This window comes from Tupaia chinensis, unplaced genomic scaffold (assembly GCF_000334495.1).
Source record: "Tupaia chinensis unplaced genomic scaffold, TupChi_1.0 Scaffold000117_2, whole genome shotgun sequence".
Taxonomy (NCBI): Eukaryota; Metazoa; Chordata; class Mammalia; order Scandentia; family Tupaiidae; genus Tupaia; species Tupaia belangeri.
Window position 1 is genome coordinate 94785 of NW_006159583.1, and position 18858 is coordinate 113642.

The following is an 18858-nucleotide window of genomic DNA, read 5'->3' on the forward strand; positions in this document are numbered from 1 at the left end:
GGTTTTCCCAGGGAAATTGATCATGATACTATCATACACCATTCTCTACTGCTGAACAAATAGTAGACAGAAGCTATCTAAAATAGGTGATACACCTCAAGGCATATTTGAAATAGCTTTAATATTCTGTAACTGCCAAAGATCTAATATTTTATACCTTTCAATAAATAAAACCAATAATTACTTCAAAAACCATCATTGTTTTTGTGGGTAGCATTAAAAATGAACTGTTTAACCAACCAGGAACTGTTGCACCAACAAAAGGAAAAAAAAAACTATTGGCTAGACATGAAAAACACAGTTGAATAGTCAAAATTTCTTAATACTTAACTTCAGGTCTTTTGTTTGTTTTGTAATAAACAAAGAAAAAACAAATAGCCAAACAAAAACTTGATGAAATTCCATGCTATAGTTATTTTTAAACCTGTATTGAGCTTCAAAAGAAACCTGCCAAGTGAATAAAGGATATGTACTAAATGATGTTCAGCAAAATACTGTAGTTCTCATATGCAGGAACAATATCCCATAATGATTGACTGAATTCCTCTTTGCAAAGAGTTTGTCTCTTATTTTATTTGTGCATAAATGGGCTAGATAGAAATGCTGAATTTTGTTTGAAGTTATCAGAAGAAATTATGTAGATACTCATCTTTTTAGATCAATTTGTTAGGAGATGGAAAATGAGTTTGAAAATTTGCATTGTGTGCTGACTTAGGCAGAGGAAGCTGCTGATTGAATTTTCAATTATTTTAATTAATTTTTTTTTTTTTTTTTTTTTTTTTTTACTTTGCTACAGGGAACATAGGCTAGCCTGAGAGGGGCAGAAGAGAGAAGGAAAGTGGGAAAGCACTTACCCATCCCAGGGGGATGGTCACATTGCAATCCTTTCTCCTCCATTTCTCCTTTTGATATTTTTAGGCATAACACATACATGCATGCCTGGCATCGTTTTTAAGCTGCCATATCCAAGACTTGAACTGCATGGACAGCCATGTGAGATCCACCTGTTTTAACCACCACACCACCAGCTGGCCCAGAATTACTCTTTTTCAAATGGAAAATTAAAAAACTTATGACAATGGCTAAAACATGGATTAAAGTGAAGAACCACTGTTTTGCCTAATGATAAGCCAGTTTCTTAAAACTGGCTTGTTAAGCAAAGATATTTTGCTTGTGAAAGTGAAATTGTGAAAGTTTTCGCTTAGGGCAGTAAGATTGCAGCAGAATTAAAGAGTGACAGTTGTGAGGAGTTGACTCTATCATCAGTGAAATTTAGAAAACTTTATTGAACTATGTGTGATAAAAGTCTGTATAATCTGTTTTTTTCCATCTTTCAAAGATCCTTCAGCTATTTTTTTCTAAGAGAATAAGAGATGGCCTTACAATATTTGATATGACACAATTCTGTGGCCTTTCTTTTAAAAATGTATCATTATTATTATTTCTATAATTTTTTGCTAGGGAATACATTTGCTCATCAGAGACAGATGCCGAGAGAGAAATTGAGAAAGCACTTCCCATGGGACATGGTTATGCCAGAATCCCTTCTCCTCCATTTCTCCTTTCTATTGGGATTTTGGACATGCACATACAATATGCTCACCATGTGTTTAAGCTGCCAGGTCTGGAGCTCAAACCTCACATTTGGCCATGTGGGATCCAGCTGCCTTACCACCGTGCCAGTGGCTGATCTTGTCCTTTGACCTTTCGACTGAAAGATAATTAACAGCATTTTGGACTGGCTCAAGAGCATAGTGTTTTAACACTATGCATTAGGAGCCAGTCCACATGGCAGATTGGGGTTTGAGTCTTGGCCCTAGGAGTTTGATAAACACATTGGCTGATGTGCATGCATGCCTCAAATCCTGATAGGAAGGAGAAATGGAGGAGTGAAGATTGTGGCTTGGCTGCGCCCTGTTAAGTAATGCTTTCTCTCTGCTCTTGCCCTCTCTCTGGCAAGCGCAGGTACCCTCTGGCATCTGGCAATGAGACAAAACAGAAAAACAGCAAAAGTTGGGAAAATTTCACTATTTTGCAATTTCAGTGGTAGTGTTCTAGACATTTTGTCTTAATGATCATGCATATAAAATTTACTAAATGATGAAAAATATTTTAGTTTATACACACATTTCTCAGCAGGTTCAGGCTCTCAAGAGAAATTGTTATACAATGTAAGTTAGGATCAGCTCACCTTTATGAAATAATTTTAGCCCATTTCTGATTAAATAAAGCAGCAGAGAAGGAAGCTTTGATTTTCCTGATAGCAAGTGATTAAAATACTTAAAATGTTCATTTTTTGAATCTCCTATCTATGGGCACTGACCTAAGTGGTTGGCATACACTGAAGAAGCAGACAGAATCACTGTTTGCCCAGGGCTAATCATTCCCAATCAAAAAAAGGAAAAAAAAGTAGATCTCTCAAATTTAAATAATTTCTCTAATAATAGACTATTTTAGGCATTATCAGAGACATTTGAATAGTTACTTCTTTTCTTTGCTATTGAAGAAAGCTTTTAGAAAACATTCTAGAAACGTTAGTGTAGACATTAGCTTCTCTACGTGCCTATGTAGTTAATTTGAGAATCAAAAGTCTTCTTAAGAGTGTGGAAGTAGTGAACTGATGGAATTGAGTGACCTCCAGGAACATCTATGTAGCACAGATTTACCTGGTGGAACCTCCAGTCTCTCAGCAGAATAGATCAACACAGGATCTTTTGGCTCGAGGGATCCCTTTTCTAGTAGTCCATCTCTCTTCCATCCAGAGCTCAGAGAAACCGAAGTTTCACCTTCTTTGGTTACAATCACATTATATTTCTTTTCTCTTGAGACAAACCATTGCAATATGGGTGTTCCCTCTGCTCACATACTTCACTTATATAGACAATTTTGTGTAATTTTTCTAAGTCCTAAGAATGATCTTACTCTTGAATTATGTGTTTCTTTTTCATTTTAATTGGAGAAAAATGTAACTGAATATCCAGAATAGCAATTTTGCTCTTACTGTCTACTCTAAGAAATAGTAGGATGACTTATCATATTGTCAGGTAAAGTTTTATGCTCTGGGGATAGAGTCACAAGAAAATAATAATAAAGGAAAGGTGAAGAGACTAGAAAGGATCAGTACCCTTTTGTGCATCTTTTTCATCTTTTCACTGTCCCTCACAGTGAGGCATTCTGATAGAGCATCCTGTCAGTTCTAGTTCCTGAAAATATCCCAGATGAGAACTCAAGATGCTCTGGCCCTCCACTCATTTCAGCTTAGTGGTGATTCCTCTCCTAATTACCTACAAAGGTGCTCTCGCTACCTATGTCTTCTTGGGTCCCAGCTCCAGGGACTATCTGATGTGTTGTTGAAGGCCTCTCCGTTCCTGTTTCCGAAGGCACTTGCCTCTCTATCTTAGGCTGTGCTGTGCTGCTTAATTTTTTCTATATACTGGTCCAGGACTAGGCTTCTTTCTTTCCCTTTTTTTTTTTTTTTTTTGAGATAGACTTCTTAATTCCAGATTTTGCTTTTACCAATTTCCTTCCCCAAACAGCACGTTTCTACTCAGCATCAGATCTCGGATGCCTTATGAAGGAATTTAATTGAGGATTGCCACTTTTCTGACTTGTGAACACGGAACTCTGGAGTCCTTGATGTAGTGCTTTTCTTCTGCTCTAAGAAGCCTAGTGTTTGTTTTTGTTGAGACAATACTTCATTAATTTGTTTAGCCTCAGCTCCCTGGGCTGCACTGCTACCAATTTCCCTTTTAACAAGTGACATACTGAGTCTCATCTCCTCTCTTTGCTTGGGTTGTCTTCGGCAGGATCTCTGTTTCCAATGGTTTACTTTCTGAATTTTAATCAACTATTTCCCCCTCCTTTTCTTAATGTAACTTCTTTTTAAAAATATAATGGCTAGGACCATCACTGGACTCCCACGTAGTTGACCACAGTTGAAGTCTGGGACCCAGTGGCTTAAAAAACTCACACCAAGAATGTGTGTGTGTGTGTGTGTGTGTGTGTGTGTGCTCAAAATCCAGAGAAGAGATTGGAGGAGAAGGGATTGCAGCATGGCCAGCCTCTCCACTCCAGGGGGGTTGATTTCTTGCTTTCTGTCTCTCTGGTGAGTCCATGCACCCTATAGCAAAAAATCTCTCTCAAAAATAAATAAATAATAATAATAATATCATGGCTGGGGCTGGCAGATGGTGTGTTGGTTAAGGCGCTGGACTCCCTCATGGCCGACTGCAGTTTGAGGCCCGGACGTGGCAGCTTGCTTTCTCACTTTCACTTTATCTCTCTCTCTGTGTGTCTTGCCGGTGAGCACGCACATCCTATGCCAAGTCTTTTAAAAATACTAATAATACTAATAAATACTAATGAATATTATGGTTGCTTCCCTGGCTTTCACTGTAAGTTAACTATTTCACCCCAATTATCAGTAACTCAGAAAAGTCTTTACTGGATTAATTTTAAACACACAATTTCAGGCAACGATTTCAGTGAAAAGTATTTAATTCTGGTCAAATCGGCATTATTTTGAGCCTGATCAGTATTATTTAGGAAAAAAAAAGTGCAGATCTCAAAAAGCTGGATCAGATTTGTTCAGTGAGTCTTACCAAATTTCCACATGAGTAAATAATTTCACTGGAAAATAACATTTCAAAAAGAAAGTGTTGGCAGGGCACAGATAATTTCGAATGATATTTAAATAGGAAATAACTCTATGCTTGACGTGGTTTGAATGCGTCCCTCCAAAAATGAATGGTAAAACCTAATCTTCAAAACAACAGCATGAAGGAATGGCACCTTTAAAAGGTGGTTCGCTCATGAGGTTTCCTCCCTCATGAACAGGATTTAAAATTTTTATGAAGGTTTCACACAGCATTTGGCCTCGTTTTGCTATTTTGCTTTCTGCCATGTGAGGGCAGTGCTCATTCCTCCTGTCACACCAAGACACTTAAACAAGGTGCCGTTTTAGGAGCAGACGTTAAGTCTGACCCTAGGTTTCCCAGCCTCCAGAACTACAAGAAATAACATTTCTATTCTTTATTAATTACCCAGTCTTAGGTATTTTATTGTAGCAGCAAAAGCAGATTAAGACAATGCTTCAAGTGAAATGGTCCCATTTTTTTCTGGAACACATGTAAGTTATATAGAGCGAAACTCTTTGAAGACTGAGGAGGTCAGGAGTCAGTTGATGCAATAGTTGAAGAAGCGTGGCTGCCTTCGACACCATGTCCTACATATGAAATTTATATAAAAATCAGACCATAGGTATTAAAAGTGGAAAATGCCTTGCTAAAATGAACCCTAAAAACTTCTTGAATTTGTTAAAACCATATAAATCAGGAGTGAGGACTTTTGATGAGGACCATGGAAAGACAGGAACAAGAGAAATTCTCTAAGAGAGAATTAGATCATTTCAGTGTCATGCTTCATAGATACAACAAAATCAAAAGAATGATTTACTCTTTTCTTTCCTCTTTCTCTTCTTTGGGATAAAAAGGTTAGGAAAAAAGCCTAAGCTAGGAATCTGAAGAGCCACCTGTTTATGTCTGCTACCATGGGAAATATTTTTTCTATTTATCATTTTTATTATTTAATTTTCCCTTTTATGATGATAAATCCTAAGTCCACTTGAAGTTTGTTGTAAAAAAATAAACAAGTCATGGAATATAAACATGTTTTGCCAACAATAAAGTCATAGATGCACATGGACATTTATACAGGGAAACACATCTCAAGATTTTATTCCCACTTAAACAAAATTATTTTCTATGATAAGAAAATTTCTAAAGTAAAAATAATTGAATAGAAGTCATCCCTGCACTTGCCTGAATGACCTCACTGCCCCAGTGTTCTTTTGTTTCTGATTATTTGTTTTATAATGCCCATTTTGGGAAGAGACATCTTTTCTGAATAAGATGAGTAAGTTACAGTTGGGAATTCTGATAAGGTACATGCTGCTTAAGAAAAATATGCAGACTTTGAAGCAAATTAATACTATGTTAGAAATCAGAAACTGCCTAAAGATAATTTAATGAATTTTGTCACATCAATATAAGTTTTAGAAGTGAATGCCCTTTTAAAGAACACTTTTATCATACTCAATGATCAGACAGAATGAATGTCAGCATACGAGAAAGTACATGGGGTTATGTGCAGCAGGAAGTGAAAATATTATTATCCAGAATTATTTGGGAGATACTAGATTGAACTGGATACATATTTGAGTTTAAGTTTAATGAAAATATCAGCTTCACTGGAGTTTACTAGAGAAAAAGAGGAAGATAAAGATGTTTTCTGTGTATACAAAGGCCACAGCAGGTGTGTCTACACCTATTTTATTGGCAGCATCTAATGGCTAAAAGAGATTTCAATATCAAGTCATTGTTTGTCAGCAAACGTGCCTAAAAATAATTTTGAAGGTCTTTGTAGGAAAGCAGATACTCTGTTTTAGGTCCAGATGTTTTCTTCAGGATGACGTGGAGTCTGGTTAAATTGCCTACATGGAAGTAAACTGTTCTGTGACGGTATCTGCAAAATCAAGTATAATCTTTTTCGCTGTCTACATAAAAACAAATGAAAGTTAAGAATTATAGAAAACATTTATATTTTTATATTTGGTTCTGGGACATAAGGCAACATAAGAAAAGTTATGTGCGGGTGACACATACGTGTGCACACACACATAGACACAGCAGTATTTTTTGCCTTATTCTTACTCTTTTCTGAGATCAGCCCAAATATCAGTAATCTGTTGAAATAAGTTTTTTTTTTTTCCAAAAAAAAGTATGTTAGGGAAAACATCTACTGATACTTGTTTCTAACCAAATATTTCCTGAAATGTTTACAAATAATTTAAATCCAGCACTGATGGTAGAGTGAAGGGTATGTTGCTGGGGAGAAAATGCATGCCCAAAGTAGAAAAAATTACCAGTTAAAAATCACAATACATTAAAAAATATTTTTCAAGGATAATTGCCATTTACCTGATAGGTTCTTCATAAAAAATTATAAAATATTTTAAAAGACAACATTCAAATAATCTGTTTTCATTGCTTCCATTTTACAATGATGGGTTTGGGCTAGATGATATATTTGTTTTAAGATCTAATACTGTAACATTTTAGTCAACGTAAGGTGTTAAAATGTGTTCCACTGGTTCATTTAAGAGGTACTTGAAAAAAGCAACTTAAAATTGTGAAGCCTGACAATACAACCCTCTTAATTATAATAAAGTCAAATCCCAGGGAAGGAAAGTAGCTTATTCCAGGATACCTACCCATTCAGGTATCAATCAGTGTCACTACTTCCAAATCTGCTTGGTTATCAAATATTTTGCTTTCATCTTGTTTCGTTTTATTAAAGACTTTAGAGTCCCAGTCTCTACCACCAGAAATTTTGCTGTAATAGTTACGGAGTGAGATTGGGAATTTTGTTTCTTAGAGAGATTCTCAGTATTTTGATTTGCAGGAGAAGGTAGGAAACAGACTACCTGAGATACAGTGATGGAGAGGAACAGGTATGTCACATGGTTCTGGGCAGGATCTCCATTGTCACACACAAGCATTTTTCCTAACAAGTCCGTTATTTCACGCCCCAGGGCATCACCTTCCCAGTGTTTTCTGCCTTCTAGTCAAAAAGCATATTAAAAGAGTTTTCCTTGGTGTCTAGGTTACTTTCCTTTATAGGCTTCCTGTGGAAAAGAACATTCCTGAAGGAAACAAGAATTAAAAGAGTGGATCTATATAGCCCTTTACTTACCATCTGTAGCCCTTTACTTCCCCCTCACTTTCTAGAAGTTTCATTCAGCTTAACTCCCCTAACTCTCATTGTAAAACAAGAATCTAGCCATCTTCATGCTACAGTCTTGAGCCTTTTAAGGCAGTCTGCGATTTGAAAATTATTTACTTTATCTTGGGTCATGGTAGATATATAAAATGAAGTGAATTTCTCTAAATGGTTAGAATTCATCATAAGAAGAAGGCTCTCTGAATACATTTGGCATAAGAATTTCTTAACCTTTTTGGTCATCAAAGTAAAGTTTAGATAAAATGAATATCAAACTAAAAACATAATAAAATTGGTTATAAATAGAGACAGTGGAGAGCAAAAATTGCTTCTAAAATCTTTCACATGGAATTCCAAGCACCCCAATGTTCCTATTCTGTCAGTCCTCAGTGTAGATTTTATGGATTCACTGTATGCAAGTTGTAGCCAAAATATACATCTCTGTTCTTTATGCTACTATGAATGCCAAAGTTTAGCTTAAGGCTTTTTTTTTTTTGTAGCATACTATAAGAAATACATTATAGTTCAGCTCTCAATGAAGTGACTCCTGATTTTCTTGTTAATAAAAAAGTGAATTAGTCTTTTATCTACTAATTTTAAGGAAAGGGTTAGAAAAATATGCAGACTTTGAAGCAAATTAATACTATGTTAGAAATCAGAAACTGCCTAAAGATAATTTAATGAATTTTGTCACATCAATATAAGTTTTAGAAGTGAATGCCCTTTTAAAGAACACTTTTATCATACTCAATGATCAGACAGAATGAATGTCAGCATACGAGAAAGTACATGGGGTTATGTGCAGCAGGAAGTGAAAATATTATTATCCAGAATTATTTGGGAGATACTAGATTGAACTGGATACATATTTGAGTTTAAGTTTAATGAAAATATCAGCTTCACTGGAGTTTACTAGAGAAAAAGAGGAAGATAAAGATGTTTTCTGTGTATACAAAGGCCACAGCAGGTGTGTCTACACCTATTTTATTGGCAGCATCTAATGGCTAAAAGAGATTTCAATATCAAGTCATTGTTTGTCAGCAAACGTGCCTAAAAATAATTTTGAAGGTCTTTGTAGGAAAGCAGATACTCTGTTTTAGGTCCAGATGTTTTCTTCAGGATGACGTGGAGTCTGGTTAAATTGCCTACATGGAAGTAAACTGTTCTGTGACGGTATCTGCAAAATCAAGTATAATCTTTTTCGCTGTCTACATAAAAACAAATGAAAGTTAAGAATTATAGAAAACATTTATATTTTTATATTTGGTTCTGGGACATAAGGCAACATAAGAAAAGTTATGTGCGGGTGACACATACGTGTGCACACACACATAGACACAGCAGTATTTTTTGCCTTATTCTTACTCTTTTCTGAGATCAGCCCAAATATCAGTAATCTGTTGAAATAAGTTTTTTTTTTTTCCAAAAAAAAGTATGTTAGGGAAAACATCTACTGATACTTGTTTCTAACCAAATATTTCCTGAAATGTTTACAAATAATTTAAATCCAGCACTGATGGTAGAGTGAAGGGTATGTTGCTGGGGAGAAAATGCATGCCCAAAGTAGAAAAAATTACCAGTTAAAAATCACAATACATTAAAAAATATTTTTCAAGGATAATTGCCATTTACCTGATAGGTTCTTCATAAAAAATTATAAAATATTTTAAAAGACAACATTCAAATAATCTGTTTTCATTGCTTCCATTTTACAATCAAGGGTTTGGGCTAGATGATATATTTGTTTTAAGATCTAATACTGTAACATTTTAGTCAACGTAAGGTGTTAAAATGTGTTCCACTGGTTCATTTAAGAGGTACTTGAAAAAAGCAACTTAAAATTGTGAAGCCTGACAATACAACCCTCTTAATTATAATAAAGTCAAATCCCAGGGAAGGAAAGTAGCTTATTCCAGGATACCTACCCATTCAGGTATCAATCAGTGTCACTACTTCCAAATCTGCTTGGTTATCAAATATTTTGCTTTCATCTTGTTTCGTTTTATTAAAGACTTTAGAGTCCCAGTCTCTACCACCAGAAATTTTGCTGTAATAGTTACGGAGTGAGATTGGGAATTTTGTTTCTTAGAGAGATTCTCAGTATTTTGATTTGCAGGAGAAGGTAGGAAACAGACTACCTGAGATACAGTGATGGAGAGGAACAGGTATGTCACATGGTTCTGGGCAGGATCTCCATTGTCACACACAAGCATTTTTCCTAACAAGTCCGTTATTTCACGCCCCAGGGCATCACCTTCCCAGTGTTTTCTGCCTTCTAGTCAAAAAGCATATTAAAAGAGTTTTCCTTGGTGTCTAGGTTACTTTCCTTTATAGGCTTCCTGTGGAAAAGAACATTCCTGAAGGAAACAAGAATTAAAAGAGTGGATCTATATAGCCCTTTACTTACCATCTGTAGCCCTTTACTTCCCCCTCACTTTCTAGAAGTTTCATTCAGCTTAACTCCCCTAACTCTCATTGTAAAACAAGAATCTAGCCATCTTCATGCTACAGTCTTGAGCCTTTTAAGGCAGTCTGCGATTTGAAAATTATTTACTTTATCTTGGGTCATGGTAGATATATAAAATGAAGTGAATTTCTCTAAATGGTTAGAATTCATCATAAGAAGAAGGCTCTCTGAATACATTTGGCATAAGAATTTCTTAACCTTTTTGGTCATCAAAGTAAAGTTTAGATAAAATGAATATCAAACTAAAAACATAATAAAATTGGTTATAAATAGAGACAGTGGAGAGCAAAAATTGCTTCTAAAATCTTTCACATGGAATTCCAAGCACCCCAATGTTCCTATTCTGTCAGTCCTCAGTGTAGATTTTATGGATTCACTGTATGCAAGTTGTAGCCAAAATATACATCTCTGTTCTTTATGCTACTATGAATGCCAAAGTTTAGCTTAAGGCTTTTTTTTTTTTGTAGCATACTATAAGAAATACATTATAGTTCAGCTCTCAATGAAGTGACTCCTGATTTTCTTGTTAATAAAAAAGTGAATTAGTCTTTTATCTACTAATTTTAAGGAAAGGGTTAGAAAACAGAAAAGAAATGAATGACTTACCTCTAAATACATATGACTCCAGATAAAGCACTAAAGGTTTACTGCAGTTTTAATAAAAAGTAAATTTCAATATAATTTAATTTCTTTTTGCATTCCATTTAAGGAATGGTTTTTACTGAGGTTGACAAAACAAATTAATTACTTAGTCATGTCATTTATAAGGCAGTCTTAGAATACTGGCTTTGAGAATATACAGTTAAAGCCATACTAGACTGCCAAATAATATATAAAAGTATTTATGAACATTTTATGCTTGCTTTAGAAGGCTGATCTGTTAAACTGGTGACCTTTTTTATTGAAAAGAACAGCAAGGAGATTAATGTTATTTGTTTTCCCTATATGGTTTAAGAAACTATTTATGGGTTGCATTTAGAAATCTATCAATATTAGACATGTGTATAATTCTTATGTTCAACATAGTTGGGGGCGAGGAAGTGGTTAATTAACATATGTACCTTAAATGTCTTAAGTGGATACCTATTAAAAGGTATATAAAATATAAACAGTACAGCATATTTTCAGAACTTTTAAATAAACACAAAGAATATATAGGTATGCATGTTATAATTTCAAAGTCAACACTAGCACATAAGTTTTTCTTATCTAAATACATACTCGAATACGTCCTAGTTCAACACATGCACCTACAAACACATGGTCATGCACATAACCTTGCTTTCCGCCACTTGCAAGAAAGTTAGAATATACAATATTATACATTGTTTCAACTCAAATCATACTGGAAAATCAATGAGGATGGCATTTAAAAATTATGATCTAAGAAATCAAAATACAGGGAGATAAATATTCCATATAGTAAAAACACTGAAGACTGATGCGAAGTTAAGATTTAAATTGCTTGTCCCAATGATCTTGTAAGATAAGGAAAAGAACAGGACTGGTTGTAAACGCTCCAGAATGCTCTGTTTGGCAAACAGGACTAGAGCATTTGTGATCTACGAATCCAGGACAAAGACTTCTTAGACTATCGATGCTTCAGATCGCAGAGAAATGTTATGGCTGTGGGTAGCTCTCCGCAAGGCAGGCGGCGCTGACGGACATCTGGATGCCCACCTGGACGGGAGACGGCGATTTGCTGGTCGAGCAGGTCGGGAAAATCCTTTTCCATGTGCGGCTTTCACTGCCATGGACTCCTAGGATACAGGTAAAGACATTCATCTCCCTGGGCAGGCACCCACAATGGGCTTAATGTATTAAGAGTCTCAAGTATAGGATTAATACATTGCAAAATTACAAGCAAGAAAAAGCACTGAAAACCAGTGTATCTATTTAGTGTTTTTAATTAGAACAATCTAATCAAAGCAAATAAATATCAATAAGGAATATAGCACTTGATAATTCTGTATATCTCCTCATATTGGCAAATTTTAATAATAGTTTTAATAAAATTGGTCTCTTTTTGGAACTAATTATGAGCTCGAGATTCAGAAGGTCAATCTGAATGAAACTACAGGTGTTGCCTTATGGAATATTGGGATGTTTTAGTGTTATTTGGGAGTAAAAAGATAATCTGTAGGAAAAAAAGGTTCATTAGGTTACTTGTAGACATTATAAGCCAAATGTACACAAACTAAATGATTTATCGGATGCTAACTTTTCTTCACCAAGAATTTTCTTCACTGTTACTATCTTTCAAAAGTTTATCATTAAAATACTTTGGAATACAGGAATACAACTTCATTCTAGTTAATTACTAGTAAAGACCTGCTATCTGTGTTGAGCATCTCCTAGTAAGTGAAAATATTCTCTTTCATTTTCTTTCATGTTTTCCCTTATTTCTTTGGATTTTAATGGAAGAAATATACCCTTTAATTCTTATAATTAAAATAAATAAATAAAAAGTTTCCCTGATACATGATATACTCTTGATTCTTTAATTTTTTGAGAGGTTTTTGCTATAGGGTGCATATGCTCGCTGGAAAGACAGAGACAGACAGAAAGTGAAAAATCACCCCCCCAGGGGGAATGGCCATGCTGCAATCCCTTCTCCTCTCGGGATCTTGGGCATGCATGCACAAGTCCCTGGCATGAGTTTACCAGGTCTGGGACTCAAACCATGGTCAATTATGTGGGAGTCCAGTGACAGCTATTACGCCAACTGCTGGTCCCACCCTTGATTCTTATTAACAAAGGTTATGCTCTTTAACCTGAGAGGGACCATGAAGATGGCCCCTATTTCTACAGTTTTAGTCATGGCCTGCAAGTAACCTACAATTTCTTTTACTTTCTTTGGAGACTTCTGTTTTAGATTTGTTCACAGTAGTGAAAAAAAAACTTATTCTTAAGGAAGTAAAGGGGGGGGACTTCCCTCCCAAACCCCCAATCAATGCAAAGAGAGGGAATATCTGCTAGTTAATGCACATTTTGATTGGTTAACATATATGGGTTTTCATTTCCCATCTCCAGGTATAGAACCTTGGAGGTATTTGTAAGCTCAACTAAAAGTTTGTCATTTGTCCTTTATGAAAACCAGCAAGCTTTCTGGTAAAATAGATAAAATGATATTTTTGCAAGGTTTGAAAAACCACATAAAAGTGATTTTTTTTTACTCCAGAAGAAGGCAACCTGTTTAACTTAAAATCATGCTGCGTGTACACTGCATTATGTAAACATAAGACTTTTGCAACATTGGCTCATAATAACTGTATAAGCTTGAAACATTTTGTAAGTTAAGTTCTTACAAATTCTATGCATAAAAGGGACTGATGTGTAATTCTTCATTGTAAATACAACTTGTTTGACCACTTTTTCTCCTGTAACCAAGATTATACTCATATATGACAGGAACGACAAAATAACAGCAAGATAATGGTTTACTTAAATGTTCGCTTTTTTTTTTTTTTGCAATTGCATGCTAAGAATATATAAAAAGAAAAATGTCCTTACTTTCATATACTGTCTTTCAGCTCTACAAATAAAAGAGAAGGCACTATTAGAGACCAGCAGATGGTATAATGGTTACATCACTGGACTCCCACATAGTTGACTGTGGTTTAAATCCTGGGTCCATTGACTTAAAACTCATGCTGGGTGCATGTGCATGTGTGCCCAAGATCTCGAGAGGAGAAGAATTGTGGCATGACTTGATTTCTCACTTCTCGTCTCTCTGTATCCTCTCCAGTGAGCATACACACCCTTTAGCAAAATACCTCTCTTTCTATAAAAAAAAAAGAAAAAAAGGCAGCACTGTTTTAAATGATATGTTTTACCCATATTCATATTTGTGTGACTAATCTCAAGAAAGAATATGAATCAAATACTTAAAAGGACTGAGCCAAGCACAGTTAATAACTAAAAAATTAAGGGTATTTAATAATAATTTCCATATTCTTTCTAAAAAATATGCCTTTAAAGGGTAAAATTCAATAAATCAAAACATGCATGTTCTGAATTTTGTTTCCAGAAAGAAATAACAAACATTTGATTTTCTTGAGGTTCTGAAGCCCACTTACTATATTTATATTATCCTATTTCAAAATGTAAATAAGTCAGTATAGTAGTTTTAAGACTGCACCTTAAAGTTCATGTTGAATTATATTTCTTTACAAAGGGTCAAGAAGCTAAGATGACAAAATATGTGCTTACATTCTACTTAGATGACTGAGCAGTTGACTCAATTCAGAGTCATTACTACATCTGGGTACAGTTCTACTGAAATAAGTTATTTGCTTTCTCACCTCTGTTATCTTTTTCCAATTTACTCCTTGCTTCACTTGGTGTCCCCCACATGTAGTTGTCTTTTGCTGAAACTCTTGTTCCATTTGGAGTATTTCTAAGTGCTGACTTAACACGTCCCCACTGCTGATATCAGAATTGCATTCAGCCCAATTATCCTGGAAGCATTTAGAATTTTGCAGTGTAGACCCTGTTGGCACCTCATAAGTTTTCAGCAGTTTTTCCACAACACCATAGTTTGACCTGGGATCAGCTGACCTTGGTCGGCCAGACAGATTACTTGGTCTCCAGTCATGCTCATGGAGCATATGCCGATAACTGCTAGGATTTCCATGTTCCTGGATCTGTCTCGGTAGATCTGTTGTGGATTTCTTAGTGGGACTATCAGGCACATTTTCCATGGACATAGGCATGTGAGCACTGGTTTTCAAAACACCAGACATACTGTCATTTACTGATATGTTACCTGTACAAGAAGTTAAATTATCACAGGGCTTAAGATCCTCAGGTGGGTTTGAGTAGTTTTGAATTTGCTGTATGGCACGACAATTTCTATCTGTTCTAAATACAGTTCTGTTAAATTCATCAGTCTTTGCTGCCAACTTTTCATTCCTTGTAGTCCTTTCAAAACCACAGCTAAAACTCCTAGGTGGAGCACTGCTGTGTGTCAATGAGGAGCCACAGTCTTTACTCACATGGAGATCAGGATGAGATTTGGCAGGGTGATCTGGGATCACCATTTCATATTTTGGCTTACTGGGGGTAGAGCAGATGTTGTTCTGAAACCACAAAGTGGAGGGGCTCTTTTTTGCACCTGTCTCAATTTCACATGACCACATGTCTAGCCCAACATCTTCATGACATGGAGGCTTACAATCTATTTTGACTTCTGATCCCAAAGAAGAAAACACAGTATGGTCTTTCAAAGTCACCCCTTCATTTGGACACCACGCAGGCATCTCATTCTGCCTTACAAGGAAATGAGGATCACAATTCCTTTCACCTCGTCCCTCATGGGCTCCCCAGCTGTTGTGGTCTAAACTTTTCTTAAGCCCTTCATGGACTGATTCAGAATATAGGCTGGGAAAATTTCTAGAGGTGCTTCTTGGAGGAGGAACTGGTGGAGTTTCATTTATTTGAAAATTGATTGTATCAGTTCCACATTTTTTCATGGGATTGTTTTGGAGCACATTGGTCCAGCTCAGATTCTTTCTATTTTTCTGTATTTCTTTCTCTAAATTGACTGGAAGAATGCACTGGGTATTGTAGATCATGTGGTTTCCATGAGGTGTATTAATTACATTTGGCATTTCCTGGAGAAAGGAATCGGACTTCTTCCTAAGCAATAATAAAACATGATATATTAGGGATAACTTTATTTAGGACAAGATCTGAAATCACAGTTTAACCATAGATTTTGTCTATGGTAAAAGGAATCACAATCTCCTTAAACATAATTTTTATATAAATTTCCAATTCAAAACTTCAGATATCTCTTATTGTAGGATTATTTTACTTTCCCAGTGTTACAGTCAAGGCTTTATGTACATAATCCAAACTTTCCAATCTTGTTTCTCATTTTTTCTACTACATGAAAATTCACCTAATCTCGGACTAGAATATACAGGCTCCTGGGTTTCTGTTATTGAAATTCTCATTTGTGTATTTTTTTCCCTTGCCATTTCCTTACCTCCTCTCTGCCTACCGAGTTCCTACTGATTATGTAGTGTGCAATTAAATTCTTCCCCTTGAATTTGAAATAACAGTTTTAAGGAAGATAGAAATCTGAATAAAAGTATAATGAAACATGAGTAATTCCAAAGGGAAGCTGTCATCTGGGCTTGGAAGAAAAGTCAAATTTAGACCAACTGATGACATGGTATTTAAGGCAGCTGGACCCCACATGGCCACTGAGACGCATGAGTCCTGGATATGGCTTTGAAAAATGCACGGGACCAGCAGACAGTGTAATGGTTATGTCGCTGGACTCCCACACAGTAGACTGCGATTCAATTCTTGGACCTGGTAGTGTAAAACTCATGCTTGGTGCATGTGCATACATGCCCAAAATCCCAAGAGGAGAATGGAGGAGAAGGGATTGTGGCGTGGCCATACCCCCTGGGGGGTGATTTCTCGCTTTCTGTCTCTCTGTCTCTCCAGTGAGCAAATGTGCCCTATAGCAAAAATCTCTCATAAAAAAAAAAAAGAAGAAGAAAAACATGTAGGACATATGTGTATGTGCCCAAAATCCCAAAAGGAGGGAGAAATGGAGGAGGTGGGTTTGTGTTGTGATCATCCCCCTGAGGGGTAATTTCGTACTCCCCCAGACGAAGTTTTAAAACTACACCCTAAACGTCATGTTGAGTTGTATTTACTTACAAAGGGCCAAGAATCTAGGATGCCAAAGCTCCCTCCTTTGTTCCCATGAGCGCATGTGCCCTCTGACAAACTAAAAAAAAGTTTTGTTTTATTCTGTTTTGATAACTTGAGTAAAGGGCATATAGGCAAAGTGAACTATAATAAAAATAGAGAGGCTACTTAAGGAACAAAGACGTATAGTTACACGTCAATTAGAAACTATTAAAAAATAAAAATCATGAGCACTTTGATATGGATGGGTTGTAAAGGAGAGTAGGAAGGATAATGAAAAGTGAGATAAATGGAAGCTCATATCAAATTATAATGTCTTTAAATTATATGTTAAAAATTTTGACCTTTTTTAAAGGCTATGGGGTGACAATGAAAGCTTTATATCAGGTGTGGTGTAGAAGAAAATTGACAAGTCTTTTCTGAATCATCTAAATAAAAGCTTAAATATAGCAACAATGTGGATTCATAAATTAAACTTCATTACTCACATTGAAATATACATCATATTTATAGCTCTCTAACTTATAAAAGATTATAAGATAGCTTACAATAAAGTACAGAAAACTATCCATTAACAGAGATAGCTTACAATAAAATGCAGATAAATATGCATTAACAGAATAACAGGCAAAAGTTAAAGGGGCAAGCAAAGGGCAACATTGTGTGTAAGACATGGCTGGCTGTGCTGGCCCCTTAGGCAATGGTTAAGAGAGCTAGATCCCACATGGCTGACTCTAGTTTGAATCTTGATTCCAGTGGCTTGAAAACCATACCAGGCACATATGCATGTGTGCCCAAAATCCTGACAGGGTGGAGAAATGGAGGAGAAGGGATTGCAGTGTACATGAGAAAGCACCAATCCATTAGGAGGTGTTTTTTTCCCTCTTTCTCTCTCTCTCTCTCTCTCATGAATAGCATGTGCCCTCTGACAATTAAAGAAGTAAATAAATAAAAACTTTAAAAATGATGTGATTGACTAAGACAATATATTGCAAGTTAGCACAAAATTTCCCTCTGAGTTTCCTAAGAACTAAAGACAAATAAGGGGAGACACTGTTCTAGCTTTCTAAGAGAAGTATACTGCTCCGTGAGATAAATGTTGATCTTAGAATAACTAATCTTAGATTGTAGAGAATTCTTAAAATAGTTTTTCTTTTGGCTAAAGCTTACTCTTACAATTATATATTGTTTCTGAACTGAATGAACATTTTTTTGTGTGTGACTTGTGTGTGTAACATATTTACAACATGTTCTGGAAACTATGAGGTATGTACTAATTGCAGAAAAATTAATTACTCTTAGGCATAAGATTTTCAGTAAAATATCATTATACTTAAAATATCACATTGTTAAATATGACCTAATTTAAAGATGTATTTAATTGTATACTCTTCTAATGGCCAAATACTGAAAATTTTAAAGAAACCTACATTAGAGGACACTTACTAATTTATTATAGAGTTTACCTAACACCAAAAGAGAAAGTATTCAGAGTGGTTAAATTACAAAGAGAATTGGAAGATTTGTTTTAAGAATTAGAGGACAGAGAAGTATACAAGTTTTTCTCTCCCATCCAAGATATAAATTTTAATAACTTTAATAATTCTAACGGGACCAACAGTTAGCGTAATGGCTATGTTGCTGGACTCCCATGTAGTCGACCCTGTTTTGAGTCCCAAACCTGGTGACTTAAAACTCACGCCGGGCGCGTGTACGTGCGTGCCCAAGATCCTGAGGAGAGGGGATTGTGGTGTGGCCATCCTCATCCCCCCTGGGGGGGGGGTGATTTCTCACTTTCTGTCTTTCTGTCTCTGTCTGTCTGATGAGCACACGCACCCTATAGCGAAAAACCTCTCCAAAACAAAAACAAAAACAAAAAAAAAACCTCTCCCCCCCCCGAAAAAATAATTCTCCTTATCAAAATGTAAAGAGGAGACAGT

The 18858-nt window shown here is 35.7% G+C and overlaps 1 protein-coding gene and 1 long non-coding RNA gene across 2 annotated transcripts in view; one reads left to right on the forward strand and one right to left on the reverse strand.

The window, feature by feature from the left end:
* The window catches only part of LOC102500111 (uncharacterized), a 63984-nt gene extending 52123 nt beyond the window's left edge, over positions 1-11861 (forward strand). Inside the window, exon 4 of the long non-coding RNA XR_333940.2 lies at positions 11791-11861. This is a non-coding gene — a long non-coding RNA (uncharacterized LOC102500111). The remainder of the gene's footprint in view (positions 1-11790) is intronic.
* The window catches only part of KIAA0408 (KIAA0408 ortholog), a 20189-nt gene continuing 12416 nt past the window's right edge, over positions 11086-18858 (reverse strand). Inside the window, exons 5-6 of the mRNA XM_006144263.3 lie at positions 14551-15886; positions 11086-12006 (exon numbers count right to left, since the gene is read on the reverse strand). Of these exons, the coding sequence (XP_006144325.1) occupies positions 11833-12006; positions 14551-15886 (1510 nt within the window). The 3' untranslated portion in view covers positions 11086-11832. The remainder of the gene's footprint in view (positions 12007-14550; positions 15887-18858) is intronic.